We start from the raw sequence: 20896 nt of genomic DNA, 5'->3' as shown, positions 1-20896 counted from the left end.
AACAAACTGAGCAAAGAGGCCAGGGTGTGGAGGGAGAAATTCCCAGCATCTGATCTCCATTTGCAGCCCTGATTGCGCGGTGCTGGGAGCCAGCTGTAGGGAAACCATGGCTGGGCCCCAGGCCGGCCTGCTGTATTAACCCCACACTCCACCCCCTCTGCCTGGCTCTCCGCACAGACATCTGCTGTCATTATGTTGGCCCCCCAAACCCCAGCTCTGCTTGGAGACCACCTGGCCAGCATCGCCCACAAGAACGGGCTTGGTTTCGCTAGGCCTGCCCCCCCCGGGGCGCTTTGCATTAACCCCGGCACTGCCGAGGCTCTGTGCTGCACACAGCTTAGGTGTGGGGCATTAGGCGATTCCTAAGCTCAGTAGTTGCATGGCTGCTGGAGCTGTGTGTGTGTGTGTGTGTGGTGGTGGGAGGGTGTTAGTTCCTCCAGAACCAGTCTGGGGAGCGGCTCGGGTCCGGGTCCCAGGGAGTGACAAGCAGGCCTCTGCAATGTTCATTGCATCCCCGGGGAGCTCAGAGGTAGCAGGTCTAGGCAGGGATGCTTCGAAGTAGACATGAGCGGTGCCAGAGTCTCCCCAGCCCAGTGTCAGCCCTGCCCTCGTCTCCTCCTCTGTGCAGAGCCTGACGCCACGTGGCACCTGCTCCCCCTTGTCCTGTGCCAGGCGCGGGGCCGAATGACCGATGAGCTGGTGGCAGGGGTGCTCACCCGCTGGAGGAGGCATCTCCGCCTGCACCACCCTGTTCCCTGCCCTCCTGCTGCCATCCGGCACGGCAGCCCCGAGCGCTTGTGCCTGCGCCTCCCTCTCCCCCTCCGGCCCTGAGCCCTGGCCCATGCTGCTCAGCGAGCCGTGCTGCGCTGCCTGCCCTGTCAACGCGAGGCAAGCGGGTGCTCTCGGACGGGCGGCTGAAGGCGACAGGCGTCTGAGCAATAGCGGGCGGCCGCTTGATGTTTGAGGGTGGGGGGGGGGTCATGTGGCGGGCGCCTTCCCCGGGGCTGGGTGCTGCTCTCGCGTCAGCCTCCGAGCGAGGGGGTCGCCCTGCAGCAGCCGAACAGAGGGGGAAATCCAGGTGAGAAACTGGCTGCGTTCCCTGCCTTGGCTAGCTGGGCCCTGATCTGAGCGCTCAAAGCCGCAGAGCAGGGTCACCGGGGACTAGATGGGGCTCCCCCCCTGTCCCATAGGGGCCCTACACTGGTAAGACCATGGGGGTGCCTGTTTTACAGACGTACTGACCCCCCCCCTGCATCTCCCATTGACTTGGTGGGAGTTGTGGACTCCCACCACCTATGGACAGGGCCCCCACATGGGAGGGGGGAAGGTACATTTTACCAGGACCTGGAGGCTCTGGGGGCCCTGCCCCAGGCTGCAACCCCCATTAGCATGAGGAAAAAACGTGTCATGGCTCATGAGACTGTCGGTATGGGACGCAGGGTTGTGGGGGCCCGTGTTACACGCTTGTCCTGGGCCCAAGAAAACTCAGCGTGGGCCCTGCCTCTGCAAAGCCCGGCTTGGGAAGCTGGCCAGGCCTGGCTGCTGCAGCCCCGGGGAAGAAGGGCTGAGATCTCGCCACACTTCCCCGAGTAACGGTTAGCGCCGCGGGGATAAACCCAGCACATCTGGTGCCATGAGGGGAGTGGGCAGAGTGAAGGAGACAGGGGCCCCACTGGGTCCAGGTGCTGCTGCTTTGGCCCAGCCCAAATAATTAATAAATTCTCTGCTGCCCCTGGCAGATGGCAAACGAGGACCCCTGCCCCCCGCCCCCGGTACAATGATGCCGGCAGCCCTTACACAACAGAGGACGAACCTGCCATTCCCTCCAGCACATAGGAGCTGCCTCCCTGCCCCCACCCCGCCAGCTGCTGTTCTTTCTCTCCCGGAACAAAAGGCCAATGTCCCAGGCCACTGCGCCCATTGTATCGGCTGCTGCCTTTCGCACAGATCCTGCATTGTGCCGGAGTGCAGCGGCCCCCCCGCTAGGCACTTCACGCCCGGGCCCTGTGGGGGATTGGATCCCCCCCCCCAGCCCACTCACCCACTGCACCCCACTGCTTTTTCATGCTCACCCCTTCTCACCCCCCCCTTTGCTTGGGGCTTTCTCCGGCTTTCCTCCCCCCTTTGTAAAGTGACGGTCCATCCAGCAGAAAGGGGCCGTGTTTACATGCGGGAGCGGACCCAGGGCCCTGTGACGCCCCCACTGGCGGTAGGTGGCCAGGTGTCCTGCAGGGGCTGACTCGGCTCCTTCCCAGGGGCTGGTGCTAGCTCCCTGCGCCCATCCAGGCCCGTGGGCACTCTTGCGGACCAGCACTTTAGTGACACGTGCAGCGAGGTGAGTGGGTCTCAGCCCAGTTCCCAGCATTCACTTTTAACCCGTTCTGTGCCAACAAAGGCCTGATTCAACACCCGTCCAGGCCAAGGAAAGAGCTGGGGGGGGGGGGGTGCAGGCCCTGAGCGAGGGGGGGATACTGCTTTCCCCTTCAAAGCCGCCAAGGAGCTGAAGCAAGCAGGGAGGAAGCAGATGCTCACTGGATGCGTGTCCCGGGGCTCCGTAGCCGTCGCCCAGGAGGCTCCCAGAGCCGTGAGGAACCTGGGCCTGTGACCCGCCACCGCAGGTTGCTGGCGTCACTGAGGCCGCCAAGCCTTTGTGCAGACATTCCCCGCGCCAGCCCGTGGCAGCGAACCAGCTACGGCGCAGCACCGGGTGGTGCCAGGAGAGGGTCCCCCCCACCGCGCAGCAGATACAGCCACAGCAGGGGACCCCCAGCCCTTGTCCGCACTGCAGACGCCCAGGGCCTTGGCCCCCGGGCCCCCAACGGTGGCTACTTGTCACATCTCTCCAGCACGGGAGATGCCCCCCCAGCAGGCAAGCGTTGAGGGTCTGGAACGCAGCCCCTCCCATGCGTCCCCCCCCGCTGCCCCAGGGGGAGCACAGGTCCTGACGCCCCTGCCCCAAGGCGCTCTGCAGGGGGAGGGGGGACAAGGGCCAGACCCACTGCCTGGCGTAACCTCCCCCCACGGGGGACGCGGGGGGTGAGGTGGAAAGTCAGCCCTGGCCTTTCCCTGCTGCTCCATGGCAAGGCGAGAGCAGGGGCGAGTCTGTCTGTTTGGGGGGGCAGAGGATAGCCACGCCCGGCTCTGCCACTGGCACAGCCCTGACCCGATGCCCCCCTCCTACAGACCTGGGCTCTGCCCATCAGTGACCCCCCCCCCCCCCCCCGCTACTCCACCCCCAGGCTGCCCCTCCCAGCTCTGCCAATAGCCCTCCCCCACGGTACTATTGCACCCCCACCCGTCTGGCCAGCTGGCACGGCAGGGATCCAGCTGAGGGAGGGGGGTCCTGCTCCACGGCTGGGGTCAGGGAACGCGCCCCCGTGCCGGCAGAGGCGTGGGAATGGGATAAACATCCTGGCTGGGCTGAAAGGTTATGAAATCAGCCGCTGACGTCCACACACTGGCACTGTTGTGCACGGGCCCGGCTCCACTCAAAGAGTTTCTTTATGCGCCGAGGCCACGCCCGCCTCGGTGCGGGAGAGGAAGACCCACCGCCGGCCAAGCCGTCTTTGCACTAACGCCAGGCGAGGCCCGTTTCCCTCCTTAGATAAGCCGGGATGGGGAAGCAACCCATCTACGCGCCAGGAACCAGCACCTCATGTCCCCCCCCTGCACTGCCCAGCTGCAGGCCAGGTTGCTGCATCCCCTCCAGTCCCACTGCAGACACTGGAGCACAGCTGGAGACCATGCCCCTGGGCACAGGGGAGCCGTGTGGGCTGCAGAGCGTTCCCGGGCCAGGAGAGGATTCCCTCCTACCATGCACACCGTGCTCCAGCCAGCGGCGGTGGCAAGGCGAGAGCTTCCGGCGGGCACCAGGAGAGCCCAGAAGAGGCGTGAGGGACCCGTACCTGGCTGCAGGTGGTACCAAGACCTGTTAGCATCCCTGGGCACCGGGCAACGCTTGAAGCTCGTAAAGGCCACTTGGCAGTGCCCGGTGCCCTTTTCCTGGAAGACCAAGGTTCGGAGGCTGGCACCTGCTAGGGGGGAGGTTAAGATTAGGCTCAACGTGTGAAGCCCGAGGAAAGCGCAGCCTACGTGTGCCATGGAGCATCCTCTGTGGGCTTGTCCTCACCCAGTGCAAACTCGGGCATCTCCGCTTCCCCCAGCCCCATTCTCCTGCCAGCCAGCTGATTTCTCCCCCAGGGGGGCGGCTCACCTGCAGCGTCGCAGCGGGTCCTATTTCCCCTTCAACCACGCGGCCGTAACCCCTTGGCTGAGCGCAGAGGCCGGGTTCAGCTGGTCGGGGCTGATCTCCCACCAGGAGCAGTGGTTAGCCTGAGGGATTTCTCTCATCTCCCCCTCCACGGGGCGTGGGAGGCAAGGAGTCCTCGCATCGGTCTCTGCCCCCCCCCCTCCCCCCAGTACCCCACCCTGCTTCCCTGCCAGACAGGCACTATGGTGGCAGCAGAGGTCTCTGTCACGTGAGCAGGGGGTGAGGCCCCAGAAATCAGAGTAGAGTCTCTGGAGTGTGACTGAGACAACCCGCCCCCAGCCCTGCATCAAAGACCCTCAAGAAGCCAGGCGCTGCTTTCACTACCGTTTAATTCTGTTCTGCATTGTACATACATCATTTAAAAAACAAAAACCAACAACAAAAAAACCCCAACGAACACCCTCCATACATCTGCACCAAACCAACGTCTGTACAGCTCCCAGCACATGGACAGAGCACGGGGCAGGGCTACACCACACCTGGGGACACCCAGCGGCTGCTTTCAACCCTGGGGCTGGGGGGAGGATCCAGCACAAAAATAAAGTGGTTTTAAAAATAAGTTAGAAGAGATCCTAGTGTTTTATTGCTACGCACAAGCGTGCGCCGGCAGGAGGGGCGGGGGGTGAGGACACATCTCTCCAACTTGGTGCTGACACTCCCAGTGTCCTAGGTCGGAGGCTTCCCCATCCCCGGTTAGGCCACACCAGTCAACCGCTGCCAGGAGCGTCTGTCCGGGGACTGTCTGTCCGGGGAGGAGACAGGCCAGAGAAGAGCTATTCTGCGTCTCCTGCACACACTGCCTCGTCCCAGGCTGCAGGCCAGTGCTCTAAACCCATCGGGCCCACGCCTGCGGACACTGGCTCCCGTGGCCAGAGGGGGCTCACCCCCTTTCCCTCCCCCGCCACCCTCTCCAGTCCATTCCTGCAAGAGGCCAGCTGGGTCTGACCCCACCAATGCTGGGCTGTGGCTGCCTTCCAGGGCATCCCCTCTGCTCACGCAGCAGAGGAAGGGCACAGAGGGACTGGGACTGAGGGCAGGCCAGGGGTTAACGGTTGCAGTGATAGGATAGCTGGAGGGGCCAGCCAGCATCTCTGCCCCAGCCCCGTTAACCCTGAGAGCTGGGGCGAAGGGGGATTCCCCAGAAAGCACCTCCAGCCCCTTCCCCCGTTACCCTCCACACACCTGACCTGTTAACGGCGCCAGTCACTGGGTGCCGCTTCTGGAGCCCCAGGCCCGCGGGTGGCGGTGCCAGTCACAGCTGCGCACCACACAGCTGCCTCGCCATGACACGATGGGGGTGGCCAGGCATCGCAGTGCCGGAGATGCGATGCTACAGGGACAAGAGGATCCAGCATGTAGGACCAGCTATGGCAGGCAGCAGGGACCCCACGGACCCGAAAGCGCTGCAACATAGGGGACTTAAAAAAAGAAAAAAAAGGCATAAAAAAAATCCCTGCCTTGTCTCTGCAGATGCAGGCCTCCCCCCCCCCGCCCAAAGAGAAGTACCTTCAACCCAACAAATCGGCGGGCTTCGAAACGGCTGGTTTCCCCGTCCCATCTCACTCTACAATATGCAGAATCCTAAACTCTGGAACCAAGTTCTTTCAAGCTGGAATCCCCCCGTCTGGCAGTTAAAAAGAGAGTTACAAGTACAAACCAGAGGCCGATAAAAACACAAGGGGGGGGATATGTATCACTAAGGGCACTGGTGCTGTAAACCCGGTCCTTGGAATTCGACTCTGTATTGCTTTATGGGGGCAGGAGATCAAGTTAATATCCAACATGGAACCTGCAGGAGGGTTTCCCCTTGCAGTGCACACTGGAGTTTTCTTCTGGGAGATAATCATCTCCAGACCGGCTCAAGGCGCTTCCTCTCTGACGACGGCTGTTCCTCCCCGGTTCGCAGAGGCAGCCAGCCTCCCAGGAAGAGGTTGTTTGACGTAATCCTTTGATTTTAAACCCAAGTTTCTCCCTCTCCCGCAGCCACCTCAAAACCAGCCCAAAACCCCCATCGTCTATCATCTTCTGGTTTCACAGGTTCACCCAATCCCCCGGAGGGACATCAGAGAGGGGAATCCGGCCGCAGCCCGTGGGGAAAAGGAAGAGGAGTTAGAGTTAAGGGTCTCCCGGTGCCGTTTCTTCTGACATGGGCAGTTTCAGGTTATTCCTTCCTGTGCTGAAGCTGCCGCAAATGAACCCCAGGCCCGCTGGATCAGCCGCCTTCCTACACGCGGATCTCGTCGTCCTCCTCATCCGCAAACGAGAACTCTTTGCCGTGCCGTGGGGGGAGGCCGGGCCTGGCGCCGTCCGGCCCCCTGTAGCTCTGCCCTTCGGGAGTCGGGCACCGCTCCTCCGGCACCGCTGCCGCGTAGCTGGAAACCGCACGGCTGTCCCTGCCGAGCTGGTTCCCGGTGCTACGGGCCGAGCCCAGGCTGTTGGCCATGGCTCTGCTCTTGTCCTGGCATGCTGGGGAATCCGACGAGGGCTTCCCTCCCTGGCTGAGCCGATGGGCTGCGGGTACCTGGGAAGGGCCGCCAGCCCTTCGGGTCTCCTCAGGCACCACGGCAAAGCCTTCATCAGGGTCCCACTCCTCTTTGTCCATGATACTCAAGACGTCCCCCAGCATGGAGGGCCCCAGGTCGACGTGGAAGGACATGATGGACTCGGCGTGCTTCATGCCGTAGCTGCTCTTCGGCCCCACGACGGGCAGATCCGTCAGGTCCCCGAAGTCACGCTCAGCCTGGCTGGGGCTCCGGGGGCAGGCGGCAGCGGCGCCGTTGGGACGCGGCTTTTCCTCCGGGGCGGCCACCTCCTCCGGTGCCTTCTTGACAGGGCTGGAGGAGACGCTCTTGGGAAGCTTCCCCGCGCTTTTCTCCGCCTCCTTCTCCGTGAGCTGGGGCAGGGAGACGGCGTTCTTGACGAAGATGGCCGAGTCCCGCAGCGAGCCCAGCATGTCCCGCCGGTCGCCGCGGGTCACCGACTGCGAGCGCTTGCTGCTGCGGAACTTGCGGGACAGCAGGCTGGCCTTGGAGGAGCCCGGCTCCTCGGGGGGCTCCGGCTCGCCGGCCTTGCTGTTGAGGAAGGAAGTGTCGCCGAAGGCGTCCCCCGCTCGGCCCACGTGCATGGTGTGGCGGAAATCGCCCAGCGGGGCGCTGATCATCTCGGCCGTCAGGTCCGCCCGCGAGCGCCGCTTGGAGTGGGCCGAGTTCGAGACGAGCTGCTTGAGGATCGGCATGGTCCCGGCCACCGGGCCGTTCCACGGGGGGCCGGGGCGCGCCCCCCCCCCCAAGGCCCGCAGCCGGGCGTTGAGCTCTCCCTGCCAAGCGCTCACCTGGAGAAGAGCAGACGCAGGTTAGGTGGGGGAAGCCAGACGGCAGGTCGCGCCACCCCTCGGGTCCCTCCCCACACAGGAGCTGTGGTTCCCGTCCACTCCCTGCACCCCCCAAAGCGCTGACCCCTCTACAGAGCACTCATCCCCCCTCCTCCCCCGTCAAGGCAATCCAGGGCAGTTTTCGCATCACTGGGCCGGCCCTGTTTCCTGCTGAGCCCCTGGGGGCCAGGAACCGGGCATTAGCTGCGGGAACAGGAACGCGCTGGCTCCCAGAGCACGGCTCAGCTCAGAGCCGGGGACTCCCCTCCCATGGAGGATAGCTGTGCTCCCACTACCTCCAACACCTCCCCCTGACCGATGGCCTTGCTCTGGGAAGACTGCAGCCCCTCACCACTGCGCCCCCTTCCTCCTCATCCCACTCCCTTTAATTGGGCTACAGATCCCGACAACGGGCAGGTGCAGGAGGGGGAATTGCACCAACCAAAGTGAGCCCCACGCAGCTGGTTCTGCAGCCAGTGCTGGCTGCAGGTGGAATCCAGGGCAGGTCAGCTGGGCCACAGGGACCGGCGGTTCAAGGCAAGGAGGTTATCAAAGCACCAGCAGTAGGCGCTGCCTCGGAGGCTGGCCCTGCCTCACAGAGCTTACAGCGGAACGGGCTTTACCAGCCTGGCAGAGTCCTCCGGGGTCAGAGCTGGCCTTAGCTGCCGCTAATCACGTTCTCGTCTACCCAGCTCTTTCTCAGCCTCTGCCCCGCAGCGTCACTTGGATACCGACTCTGCCTCGATTTCCTGTGCTAAACGGCCGCATGTTGCTGTGGTCTGCCGAGATGCAGCAGCGCCCCACCCCAGAGCAGTTTGCCTCCATCAGTTGGTTGAGGGGGCTGGGATTGGGATAAAGTTCCCAGCATAATTACTGGGAAGGCGGGGGGAGGGGAGAAGAGACAGTCATACTGCACGCCAGCAGATCTTCGCCCCGCACCAGAAAGGAACGTGAGCGCCAGAGAAACTGAGGCCCTGAACCCCAGGGGGGGTTTTGAGAGCCCTGTGTGCTCTGCAGGACTGGCTGGGCTGTAGGGGCAGCACATTTCACCCCGCTTGTAGCCCTGTGCCTCTGACCCAGAGCAGGTGGCAAGGTGGTGACTCTGTTCGAAGCCACATGGAGAAAACACTTGGGATTTTTTCCCCTCCTTTAAAGCAGCCGCGAGGAGCAGGCGCCGGGAGGAATTGGACACAGACGGCAGGAAGTGCGCGAGGAGGGCTGGAAAATGCCGAGAGGTCCTGCGAGCTCCGGGCTGCATGACGCAGCTAGGTGAGAGCCCGTCGGCTTCAAACAGGAGGGTTCTTCGCCTTTCCAGTCCCCGCCACCCTGGACCCCCTTCCGTCCAGCCAGAGCCCCCGCCCTGCATAGCCCTAGGGAAGGACAGACTGCTCAGACACCCACTGGCAAGACGTGCCTACCCTCGGAAGTCTCCTCCGTTGCTCTCATGCTAGGGCAGCTCCACCAGCGGGAGCACTTAGTGTAGACAGGGTTTAAACCCCAGGATCTAGGTTTGCTCTGAGCCCCACCAGCCCAGACTTCCCCTGGGGTAGGAACGTGCCCAGCGGAGACGGGTGCAGACCCAGCCAGAGGGATTCTCAGCCCTGGCGAGCAGCAGCCACCCCATGGGCAGCGGCAGGATGTCGGTCAAACAGCGTTTGCCGCGCCCCAGGAGAGAGGATGGTCCCACCTACCCCCCTCTGCTGGCTCCCCGGGGCTGGGAACAGCACCCATCCGGGCCCTGCCAGCAGTGGCACCTCTGGCGGGACGCCGGTGCCGGTGGAGAAAAGCGGCGGCAGTGCAGGGCCTCAGAGGGAGAGGAAGGTGCCCCCGTCTCAGATGGGGAACTCCCTGCCCCCTAAAGCAGGGCTCAGATCCCATCTGTCCCCAGCTGCCTCCCTGCGAGCGAGGGGCAGATCCCACCGGGGGGTCACAGACACGGGAAAGCAAGCGTCCACGGACTGGTTCCCTTTCCGCCCAGCCCCACGGGTCACTAGAGCCTCTGACGCCACCGGGCAGCCAGCGCCAGGCCGGTCCCTGCCTCTCCGCCCAGGACGGGGTATTCAGCACCATGAGCTGTGCCGACGGGGGCAGAAAGAGGCCTTCCTCGCTGCCCCAACCTACGGCCGTGCCGCCTCCGCGCAGCAGGCCCCTCCCTCAGAAGGGGGAAGCTATCCTGGCTCCAGCGACACCTCCCCCCCCCCCCCCCTTGCCTTTGGCAGCCCGCACGGGATTCCTTGGCTCTCTCCCACGGAGCAGCCTAGCAGCCAGCGTCGCTGGAAGGGGGATCCCCCCCCGGGGTCAGAGCTGGCTTCGCTGGGCTCTGCGCCGGCTTCCCCGGCCCCACCGAGAGACTGAGCTAGCCCAGAGGCGACGTGGCTCTGTGGGCCGGGGCCAACTCCCCGCTCCAGGGGCCCCTGCGTGATGCTGCATCCAAACAGCGTCTAGGCGGACGCTGGAGGCAGGGGTTGGCTGGGGGCGCAGGGGCTGAGGCAGGCGCGACCCAAGTCCCCAGGCAACGTTCTGCCCTTGTTAGCACCACGAACGCACAGCAAGACCCTGTGGCCGAGGACTGATGCAGTGTCACCGGGGGCCAGGAAATGGCACGAGAGCTTGACGGGGCCGCAGACACCAACCGGGCCCGGAGTCCGTGCAGCTGGGCTCCCTCTGCCCCGTTACAGCAGTGCAGGAATCGTGCTGCAGAGGCTGTGTGTATGGGGGGGGGCGGGCGGCACGGCGGCAGGAATCTGGCTGGAAAGGTGGAGCCGGTCAGCAAGAAGCCTTGGCAGACGCCAGGAGGTGTGGATTGCTCTGGGAGAGAGGCTCCTTTCCGCTCTAGGGGTCCCCTTAGCGCACCTTCCTCCTTCCCCTAGGGACCAACTCGCAGGCTGACCCTTTAATTTAGGAATGGCAAATAGCCCAGAAACTCGGCCTTTCCTTGCAGGGATGCGACCCCCCCCTCCCCCCGCACCACAGGAAGCAACCCCAGGGCATCTTTGCCTGGGTCTGCGGGGGAGAGGAGGGCAGGAAACATACGGACCGGTGTCGTCCTCTCCTCACAACTCCAGCTCACGCTGGGGTACAGAGCCTTTTGCTGCCCGGCAGCCGGTTCAGATCCAGCCCAGCCCAACCGTGGCCCAGGGGAGTGAGGAGCCGGCTCTGCGGGGGCTGACGGGATACGAGCTGGGGGCTTCAGAACTGCTCACTGGGCAGCAGCAGTGACTGCCCCTGCTCAGGGACCCTGTCAAAGCTGGCAGTGACCAGCCCTCCGGTTGGGAGTCTAAGCAGAAAGACCCAGGACTGGACACGACATGGGAATGCAGCTGCCCCCTGGACAACAGGCAGGGTCCCTCCAGGTCTTACCCATGTCTGCAGGGCAGGAGATACAGGGTGTCCTGGGGAAGCCACTCCCTGTGTTGTGCTGGAGAACTGTAGAGATCTGAAACATGCTCTTGTGGTTAAGGCACCAGGTGGGGATGAGCGAGGCTCAATTCCTGACTCCGCCACCGACTCATGTGCACCTTGGGCAAGTCACTTCACCTCTAGGCCTCCCTCCCCCCTGGGAAACAGGAAAAGGAGACCACCTGTCTCCAATCCCTTGTCTACAGGGACAGCAGCAAAGCCTTGTCTAAAGGGAGAACTCATGGTCTCTCAGTAGGTATTTGTGCAGCACCCAGCACAATGGAGCTGTGATTTCAGTTGCGGCCTCTATGATAGGAACAATAATCCGTAGGGCTTTCAATCCAACTCCTGTTCTCCATGCGCTTGCTCTAGGGAGCCGATCCATCCAGAGATCCTAGCCCACCTTGCTCGGTGGGATCAGGGCAGCCGTCCTGCTTTGCAATCACTTCCACCTCCCTGCTCTCGTTCAGAGAGCGTACAAGGCTAGGACTGTTCTCTGGCTTCTGCCCTGATTAAACAATAACCTGTTAGACAATCTCTCACCCCAGTGCCAAGTGCTTCAGCACAAAGCCAGGCTGCAGCTCCCCTCCCCTCCTCAGCGCCCTTTGAAAGGTTACAGAAAATTAGCTACACAGATCCTGCCAAACGCCTACCCCTCCCAGGCAGCTCAGAGCAATCAATCCATCCAGCCATTTCAGGTAACTGTGGGCCCCCCATTGCCATGGTATCCCACCCCGCACCAAGGCATTGACCCTCGCAACACAGGTGCAGGTTCCAGGGCCAGAAGGGACCCTTGTGAGGACGGGCCACAGAACTGCCCAAGAACTATTCCCAGAGCAGATCTTTCAGGAAAAGCAGCAGCCTGGTGCAGGAGACCAGGGCGGTCATCTTCGTTTGACAAATGGGGAGCCGAGGCGCAGAGAGAGACCAAGGGGAGGTCGACACGGCAAAAAAAACAAAACAAAAACACCCCAGGGCAGGGCAGTGAGTCTCAGAGCCTGGATCAACTGACTGGAGCTCACACTACAGGGCTAAAAATAGCATGAGATTTCCCCCCCCTCCCCCCCGCCAGGTTTCAGAACCCAGCCCGACACATCTCCACTGCTCTTTTTAGCCAGCCGCCCCGGGCTCTGAGACTCACCGCCAGGTCCGGGGTGGGCTGGAGTTGCACAGGGCAGATGTACCCTCGGCAACCAGCCGCAGGAAGCTCGCAGCAGAGCAGAGATCTGAACGCCAGGCGCTCAGGTCCCCGGTCACGGCACTAAATAAAGGTGCTGTGCTTGGTCTTTAAGCGTGTGGGTTCCGACACGGCACAGGCTCAGATACGACAGTTATTGGGCCCTGGAGTTGGAAGCAGTCAGTGGCTGGGTTGAAGTCCAAGCTGGAGCATTTCACTTCTCCTTTTGGTGTCAGTTTCCTATCCACAAACTAGGTTTAATCCACCCACGCAGGGTCAGTCTAACCAACCCTCCCCTCACGGGGGTGTCTGATTTCCTTATCGGTCACCAACCGCTCCTTAGAAAACCAAGCCTACTTTTTTTTGTCCTTCTCCAGCTAGGAGGAGATACAAGTAATGGAACAAAATAGACTAGTCAGTTTCTAATCCATTTCACGGCCTTTGCTGCATGCAGGGAGAGGATTACACACATTCAAGCCTCTCTCGGCCTTCACTTTTACACACAAAACAAAAGACCCTAGGCCAGCTCCACAGCCATTGTACGTCGATGGCAATCCACTGATTTAGGCCAGCTGGGGACCGGGCCCTAACGTCTCAATAGGGGGAGCAAATTTGCTTCTTTAGCATTCATAAGAGACTTTGAAATCCTTGGCTAAGAGGCAGCAGGAGACTCAGACATTACTGAATAGCTTTGCCCTCATCCAGAAGTTTCCAAGCTGCTGTGGTCCCAGAACAAGCCATTGCTTTCCTCCTCCTAGATACCAGGGAACGGGGTAAATTCTGGGCGCCTTTTCCCTCACTGGCCCAGCCATCTCTCTCTCCTCTGTTAAGCTGTTGCTTTGCTTTGTAGACAGTTGGGGAAGACGAGGGGAGACGTAGGAGATGTTTCTCATAGCGGGAGGCGGGAGGCTGCAGGGAGAAGAGGCTTCCATAGCCATCCAGTCCCACAAGGGTTTTGCCTTTGCCCGGAGGGAGTGGGGAGACAGAGCCCTTTTCTCCGCTTCTCATTCCACGAGAAAGGAGACAAGATCCCGAGAAACTCCCGCTGCTGATGCTTTTATACAAGCAGAGACCGAAGCCAGAGACTTAACAGCCGCCTCCTGATAATCCGCTGAGAAAGCGCAAGTGTAACCTGAGACACTGAAAAATGAAATAAGCAGCCGGCAGCCTGTGTCCAGGGCCAGATGGCTCCAAATGCGCCCCCAAGAGCGGTGCCGGAGGTCAGAAACCACTTCAGAGGGCGGTGGACTTGTAGGCACTGGGGTAGGAAGGGGAGGCCAGAGGGGAGCAGAGATCACGTACCAGATTAGTCAGTAACATCCCTTCCCTAATTCAGGCCTCCTAAATTTGCCGTCTAGGTGGTTTATGTACTTGGATTGCAAGCTGCCGGGAGCAGGAACCATCATCCACATCTTGTGGCTTTTCACACCAGGGCATCACTGTTCTAGTCCGGGAGCACTTCACACCGGTGCCAGCAGCTACACAAGGTGCTGGGTGAGAGACACTTCGGCCCAGCATGTCTGTACAGCGCCTGGCACAATCGAGCACAGAGTCCGTAGCAGAGCCAGGGCTGGAACCCAGGCACGGGTCTGTGCCATGCTGCTCAGTTCCTGGCCTTTCTTCCACCCCGTAGAGCTGCCTGGATGACACGCTGGCACACAGGGACACGCAGGTGGGACGAGCCAGGAGTCAACAGAAATAAAGGGCATTGACTCAGGGCTTTCCTGACGCACTTGACACAGGCCCGGCCCCGTCACCAAGGCTTGCATTCTTTTGCCAGCCGTAACTCGGGAGACGCCCCGTCAAGGCTGGCTGGCTTGAAATGAGAGCCGCCAGCTTTGCTGCGGTGTGTTTTGGTTCACAAAGCAGCACAGGAGGTTCCCCCCCCCTTCAGACTCACTGGAGCATGGGCTGGGCTGCACAGTTCTGCTGGATTGTGAGAGCCCCCCTCTGAAACCTGGGGGAGGGGAAGATACAGAGTCCAAGGGGCGGATCAGACAAACTGTGCTATCGAAACCCCCTCCCCGCCCACTTTACAGTTCCTGTCTGCACACCTGACCCTAACATCCAAACAAAGCACCACCGCCGGCCAGGCCACAGCGCTACCAGCACAGAACAGCTGCACTTGGAGAGTTGCATCATCATTTTATCCCACTGCAGCCAGAAGCTGCAATCCTGGACTAGCCTTTGCCAAGAGGGCCCCGTCCCTGAAGACAGAGCCTCATCATCCAGGAATCAGTGCAAAGAGATGGGAGAAGCCCAAAGGCACCCACACAGAAGAGCAGAAGGAGGCAGTTTTGCCCCTTCCCTTAGAGGCGCAGGCAGGGCAGAAACAGCTGTGGGACTGACAGACTAGACTCTCAGCCCCTGATATGCCGAACCTTCAATCCAAGTATCAGAAGCATCTGCAGCACCTATTGCAAAGCAATATCAGGCAGAGAAAATTAGATCCCTATCCCGTGTGTTTGACCAGAGGGAGACAGGAATCTTGGCTCTGGCCAGCACATGCATGCACACGCACCATTAGCCTGTGGAACTCATTGCCACAAAATATCACCAATGCAAAGAGCTTAGCAGGATTCCCAAAAGGATTGGGCAGTTCTATTGATATCCAGGGTATTCGAGGGTATCCAGAGCTGCATTAAGTACTAACAAAGACAAGAGGAGTTTGGGAAAGGCTATAAACACTCATGCTTCAGGGCATGTGCCAGCCTCTAATTAGTGGAGGGAGGAGGGGGTCAGGAGGAAACATTCCCTTGGAAAAGGTGATCCCATAACTGCCTCTTGCACCTTCCTCTGAAACAGCAGATACTAGTCAGCATCTTTCACAAGATACTGGGCTAGAAAGACTGCAGACAGCCCTGATTCCTGCGTCCCCGTATTTCGATTGGGGGTGGGTGAGGCGTGAGCTGTCAGATTCCCCAAACCCCTTTCAAGCCCACAGCAAGCCAAGCCAATTTACCTGTTGGGGGACTGTGGGCCGTCCAGGGATGACTCGCCAGAGAACGGGTGAACAAACGCGCCGGCCCCGTATCACGGATTATGCCCAGAACAAATGCACAGAACAGCGTGACCCAGAATGCAGCAATCAGCAGAAATAGCTCACGTCAGCTGAAGCCCTTTTAAATGGCTCTCACCCTGACACAATCACCTGCTATCATGCGGCCTGCAGTCAGGAGGGACATTACAGGAGTCATCCAAGTTACAGAACTGGAATCCCCAGCCTCACCCCAGCCCATTAGCAGAGGACACCTTTCCCCGGGGGACAGCAGTGGGCCGGCAGACACTGCCTAGCAGCAGGGGAGGTGAGGCTCCGTGCCAGCCAGGCACCAAGAACATGAAGGCACACACACCTTTCCACTGGGGGCCGAGAGGGAGGCACTGAATCAGCTTCACTCTGGGCCTCACTTGGAGTGTCAGCCCCAGGGGCAACAAAGATCGAGCACCAAACCAGGATCCATCTGCAGCTTGGCCTAGTGGATGGGGCACTAGAGTGGGACGCAGGAGAGCTGGGTGCAGGTCCCAGCTCTGCCCCTCCGCCACTGGCGGGCCTTGGGCAAGTCGCTTCACGCCCCATGCCTCAGTTTCTCCATCGTAAAATGGGGATAACATGGGCTTTTGTAAAGCGCTTGGAGAGCTACGGAGGAAGAGGGCTATCGAAGAGCGAGGGATCATCATCAGAGACAGCGACACCCACGTTTTCACACGGGGGCAGATGTCCAATACAGGCAGGGGCTAGGCCGCCCTTTATTCCCGTTTCTCACGCGACTGGCCGCTAAGGCCCTGCACCCTGGACTGCGCTGATGAGTTCCCTGGAGCTCTCCGCAGCTTGCTGAGCCTGCCCCCGGGAAGTCAGGGTCCTCACTACATCCCCAGAGAGACGCGGAGCAAGAGGCAAGCCCCAGCTTAGAAGTTCAGCTCCAAGCCTCTGAACTTGGGGAGTCCTCGGACTGAAGTCTTGATCAGCGCTCGGGCCCAGCTCGAACGAATACAACAGGGCGCAGAGGCCTCCAAACTGGGCCAGCAGCTGGGAGAAGGCAGCTGTTGTCACGCATTGCACAGGCCAGGGACGCCGCCAGAGACAACCCAACATCAGCACTACCAGAAGGGGCCGGTTCATCTCAGGGTACAAGGCATCTCTAAAGCGCCTTTAACCATGCACTGGAGCCAATGCTGGCCACCTGGGTTTCTCAGCATCGTTGCACTCTGGCCCTCCCCTCAGTTATTCACAACATCCTGCAGAGATACTCCCCGGAATGTCTTGCCCCGGCTCCCACCTCCCTCCCCACAGGGCGGTGCAATGGCTCTGCGCTCCCGGCAGCCCAGCTGGCAAGCGAGCAGAGCCGTGGACTCGCTATCTAGTGAAAGGCAGGATCATGCCCATGCCCGGGGCAGAGGTTAAAGCCTGCTTCCCACAGCAGTAGACAGCCGGGACGGCAGGTGGGGTGGAGAAGGGGCTTGATTCCTTGTCCGCCGGTATATCAGTTACACCCAGCCAGAGCACATTTAAACACATCCAAGTCCGTGGAGGACAGGTCCATCAAAGGCTACTAGCCCTGATGGGGAGGGACACAACCCCATGCTCGGAGCGTCCCTAACCTCTGTTTGCCAGAAACCGGCAGTGGAGAATTGCCCTGCTCTGTTCATTCCCTCCGAAGCACTGGCCATGGTTGGAAGACACGATACTAGACTAGATGGACCGTAGGTCTGACCCGCTACGGCCGCCCTTACGCACAGCGGTACAAGACGGCACCATTGGCGCAGCAATGGGAAAATCAAGCTTAGGCTAGAAACGAGGGGGCAACCCCCCTCTGCCAGCTGCTGGGGCCCCACAGCTTAAGAGCTGCTGTGGGCACCAGGGTGGTGGAGGCCGGAGTGATAGCTAGACAGACCAGATATGGACAGGGCAGGGGTCATGTCCCCTCAGCATTTATGATGAGCCCTTCTGACATCACAAGAGGGGCCAGCTAAATAATTCCAGGTGCCCGGTGCTGCCATGACGGACAGGCCCCCGAGCAGGGAAAGCAACAGCCTGTTCACAGAGGGTCCCTCCGCACTAGGCCAAGAGGTTTTAAAACGCCAAGCGCAGCAGAGGAGGGCAGGTGTATTTTACGACGCATTCAGGGTTCACAGCACAGTCTGGCTTACGCCCCCACCAGCCAGGGAGTGCTAAAATCCACCTCACCCCAGCCACACTAGCCCGTTAGCTCAGTCGCTTTAAAAAAAACACACGTGGTCAGCCTAGTGCGGACAGGCCCTGGCAATTAGCCGGACCCTGACGTTACCGTCTCGCAGCTCAGAGATCGAAGGAGCAGCATTCCCCAGGCAGAAGGGTTTGTTTCGCAACAGCCCTGGAAAGCTACGAACCACTCTGGAGTCAGCAACCAAGGACAGCCAGAGCCATGCAGAGGCAGGGAGACCAATGGATCTCGCTGCCCATCTCCCGACTCAGCCGAAATCTGGTGCCACAGCCTCCCTCCAGCCCAGCTTGGCAGGGCGGCGGAAATGCAAGGAGGAGGGAAGAGGTAACCCCAGCAGGGCCTCCGGGTGCGCCCTGTGCCATTTGATTTCACTCCGCCAGGCAGGCAAGATGCCCAGGGCACCGGGCGAGTGCTGGGCTGGAGCCAGCAGTGCCTTCCCACGGGCACCGGGGGGCAGGAACAACTGGTACAGCGAGGGGAGCGGAGAGCCACTGAGCCACACTGTAACCCCCAGAGAGCAGGGAAACCACTCAAACTGGGGGGAGCAGCAGCCCCCCTGTTCCAGCCCCCGGGGCAGGGGGGGCGAGTGGGGCTGTACCCAGGCCATTGTTTGGCCAGTGGGAAGGGGGGAGGGGTAAGATGAGAAGGGGAACTGAGGCCGACCTGGGCGCAGGGCAGGGGCGATGGGCCCTTTCTCCCCTCCTAGCCCCGGGCATTTCTTCCTGCTGCAGCTGTCCGGGCACGGGGCCCGAGGCAGAGCGCCCAGACAGACAGACCGACCGACCGACCGACCGACCCGGGCTGCGCAACTCGGTGCCTGCCCGCAGCGCAAAGCCCGGGCCAGTTTCCAGACCACGAAGCCCCTCCCCAGGCGCTCGGGTCTCAGCCCGGCCCGCCAGGGAGCTGCGGCTTGTACCGAGACAGGAGCCGGGGCACCTACTTCTCTGCCCGCGGCGGCGATCCAGGCGGCCCCGGCCCCGGCCCCGCACCGCGCGCGTCTCCTGGGGCGCAAAGTCCCGCCCGGCGCCGCCCGCTGGGGCCGAGCGATTAAATCATTAACGGGCAACTTCCTGCGCCGGGCGGACTGCGGCCAACATCTGCACCCCTGCCTCGGCCGGGGCTGGGCTGGCCTGGCTTTAAAGGGGCAGGGGCGAGTCAGACAAAAGAACCGCCCCGCGCCGCGGGACACGACCCGCCGCACAGCCGGGCTCCCCAGGGACCCCGCCGCGTTGGGGGGCGGCGGACAGGCGCTGCAGGGGGGGGCAGGGGACGGTTCGCCGCTGCATTAGGAGGCAGGGCAGCCCCGGCCGGCCTTTGCACCCGCGGCTGCTCCTTGCAGGACGGGCTCGGGAGCGCAGCCGCCTGGGGAGCCCCGGGGGGTTGTCGCTGCAGTTACAACAGGGCAGGGAGCGCGGCGGACTTTACCCGGGGTCCAGAGCAGAGCAAAGCTAGCTCAGAGCCGGGCCCGGCCCAGCCCCTGCCCAGGCCAGCCCGGCTCTGCAGGATTCCTCTGGCGGCAGCTCCCCCGAGACACCTTTTATCAGCAAAAGGCAGCCCCTCCCCCAGCCCAGCCGCCCCGCGCCCCCCATCTTTTAATGCAAGCCGAGCAAAGAGCAGCAACTGGGGGGGGGGGGAGGATGAACAAACCCCCCCTGCACCAGCCAGTCTGCACCAGCCAGTGCCCGTCCCAGCCCGCAGGCCAAACCTTTGGGCGCCACTTCGACTGTCTCCCCTATAGCACCCCGCCCCCCTAGGCTGGGAATCCAGATCTGCCACCCCGCGGGGTCGGGGACCCGGATACCTACCGAGCCACAGCCCCGGGCCGCCGCCGCCGCTCCAGGCTTTGTTCCCGCAGCCCTCACCCACTCCACGGCTTCCAGCCCATGTCGGTTTCCTGCCTGCCCAACCTGGTTTCTTCTCTGGAACTGATCAACCAACTCCCCCTTCAATCATCCCCCCCCCCCCTAATCACTGATTCAGGGTGATGTCATTGCTTTGCCAGGGCCAATGGGGCGAGGCGCCGTCAGAGGGGCAGCCCCCGTCTCCTCCATTCAAAATTGGAGTGGCTTGCCTTTCAGTTCCATGTGGCAGGGCAGGAGGAGGGGCCGCGGAGGGAGGCGGGGAGGTCACTGTGCTAAGTGGGAAGCGAGCTGGGTTGCCCAGTGCTGGAGTTTCCCTTTTCCCTTCCCAAGTCACCATCACATGGCTCTGCAACAGGCTCTGAGACGGGAGAGAGCCGGGCCCTGTGACACATCCCAGTTAGTCACTGCTTTCTCGGCAGCGGGGTGAGGCAAGACTGGCAAAAAAAAAACAAAAAACAAAAAACCCCGAGATCTGCAGCCAACAAAGAGACACCGGTGGATTGGTGTGTGCAACGGTCTCTGCACGCCAGCCCGGGGAGCGTCAGGCCACCCGAGTGGGTTCTTCTCTGGTACAGGCTGCAGCAGCTTTGCCCTGTGACTGTGGGCACGTCCCTTCCCCCCCTCCCTGCTGTAGGGCAGCAGTTCTCAACCAGGGGTATACGTGCCCCCCCCGGGGTACGCAGCGGTCTTGCAGAGGGCACATCGAATCATAGAGTTGGAAGGGACCTCAGGAGGTATCTAGTCCAACTCCCTGCTCAGAGCAGGACTAACCTCAGCTAAATAATCCCAGCCAGGTTTTTGTCATCCGGATATTTGCCTCGTTTGACAAGGGGCTACGTAAAAAGCACTAGCGAAGCCAGTGCAAATTGAAAAGTCCTGCAATGACGTGTTTGCGCTGCGCTGCACACTGAAATGTAAATACAATATTTATGTTCCAGCTGATTGATTGTAATTGATGGTAAAGCACGAGACAGTCGGCAAGTTTTCGGTAATCGTGTGCTGTGTCTCTTGTATTGCGAGGTCTAGTTTTGTAAGCGAGTCGTTTTTAAGTGAGGTGAAACTCGGAGGGATGGAAGGGAAAGGCTCCTGAAAGGCGTACAGTCGTCTGGAAAGCGTGGGAGCCACTGCCCTAGGGGATGCAGTATTGCCAACCCCAGCTGTTCACTGTCTGCTTGACTCCAGGAGCTGGGGCTTTAAGGACAACAATAACGATCATGAGACTCGAGACAAAATCATGAGAGCTGGCAACACGGCCCCGTCGTTGTAGCTGGGACGGAGCAAGCTGCCCAGCCTGGCGAGACAGAAACCTGCCAGCTGTACTGGGGCTGGCGCGCTAAAAATAGCGGCGTGGGTTACGGGCTGGCAACACAGGCTGGCTGCCCAAGGGCTGACCCGGGGGAGGGGGGGGTGTCGGACCAGCCTGTACTCGCCTCGGTTGCAATGTTCACATCACTGTTTTTAGCTCTGCTCTAGCACGTCTGTCTGCCTCTGCTGGGAAGCAAGCGGTAGACACCCCCTCAGTGTCTCTGTCTGTAAAATGGGGCTAACGCTGTTCATTGCCTGCTTTACAGAGCTGCTATTCACTCCTCAGGCGCCTCAGGCACACTGGGGACTTCA

The 20896-nt window shown here is 61.3% G+C and overlaps 1 protein-coding gene across 1 annotated transcript; it reads right to left on the bottom strand.

Moving 5' to 3' along the window:
- Positions 1–4581: 4581 nt before the first annotated feature.
- Positions 4582–19362, bottom strand: CDC42EP4 (CDC42 effector protein 4). Its single transcript, XM_067547283.1, has 2 exons — positions 19223–19362; positions 4582–7601 (listed from the first exon to the last, which is right to left on the bottom strand). The coding sequence occupies exon 2, from the start codon at positions 7503–7505 to the stop codon at positions 6495–6497; it is 1011 nt and encodes a 336-aa protein (XP_067403384.1). The 5' UTR covers positions 7506–7601; positions 19223–19362; the 3' UTR covers positions 4582–6494.
- Between the last annotated feature and the right edge of the window lie 1534 nt (positions 19363–20896).

This window comes from Emydura macquarii, unplaced genomic scaffold (assembly GCF_026122565.2).
Source record: "Emydura macquarii macquarii isolate MOO-44397 ecotype Brisbane River unplaced genomic scaffold, CSIRO-AGI_Emac_v2 contig_1230, whole genome shotgun sequence".
NCBI lineage: Eukaryota > Metazoa > Chordata > Testudines > Chelidae > Emydura > Emydura macquarii.
This window is presented reverse-complemented; position numbering and strand designations above follow the sequence as displayed.

Excerpts from the sequence above, each read along its gene's own strand:
- CDC42EP4 (XM_067547283.1), bottom strand. The coding sequence starts at position 7,505 with ATGCCGATCCTCAAGCAGCTCGTCTCGAACTCGGCCCACTCCAAGCGG.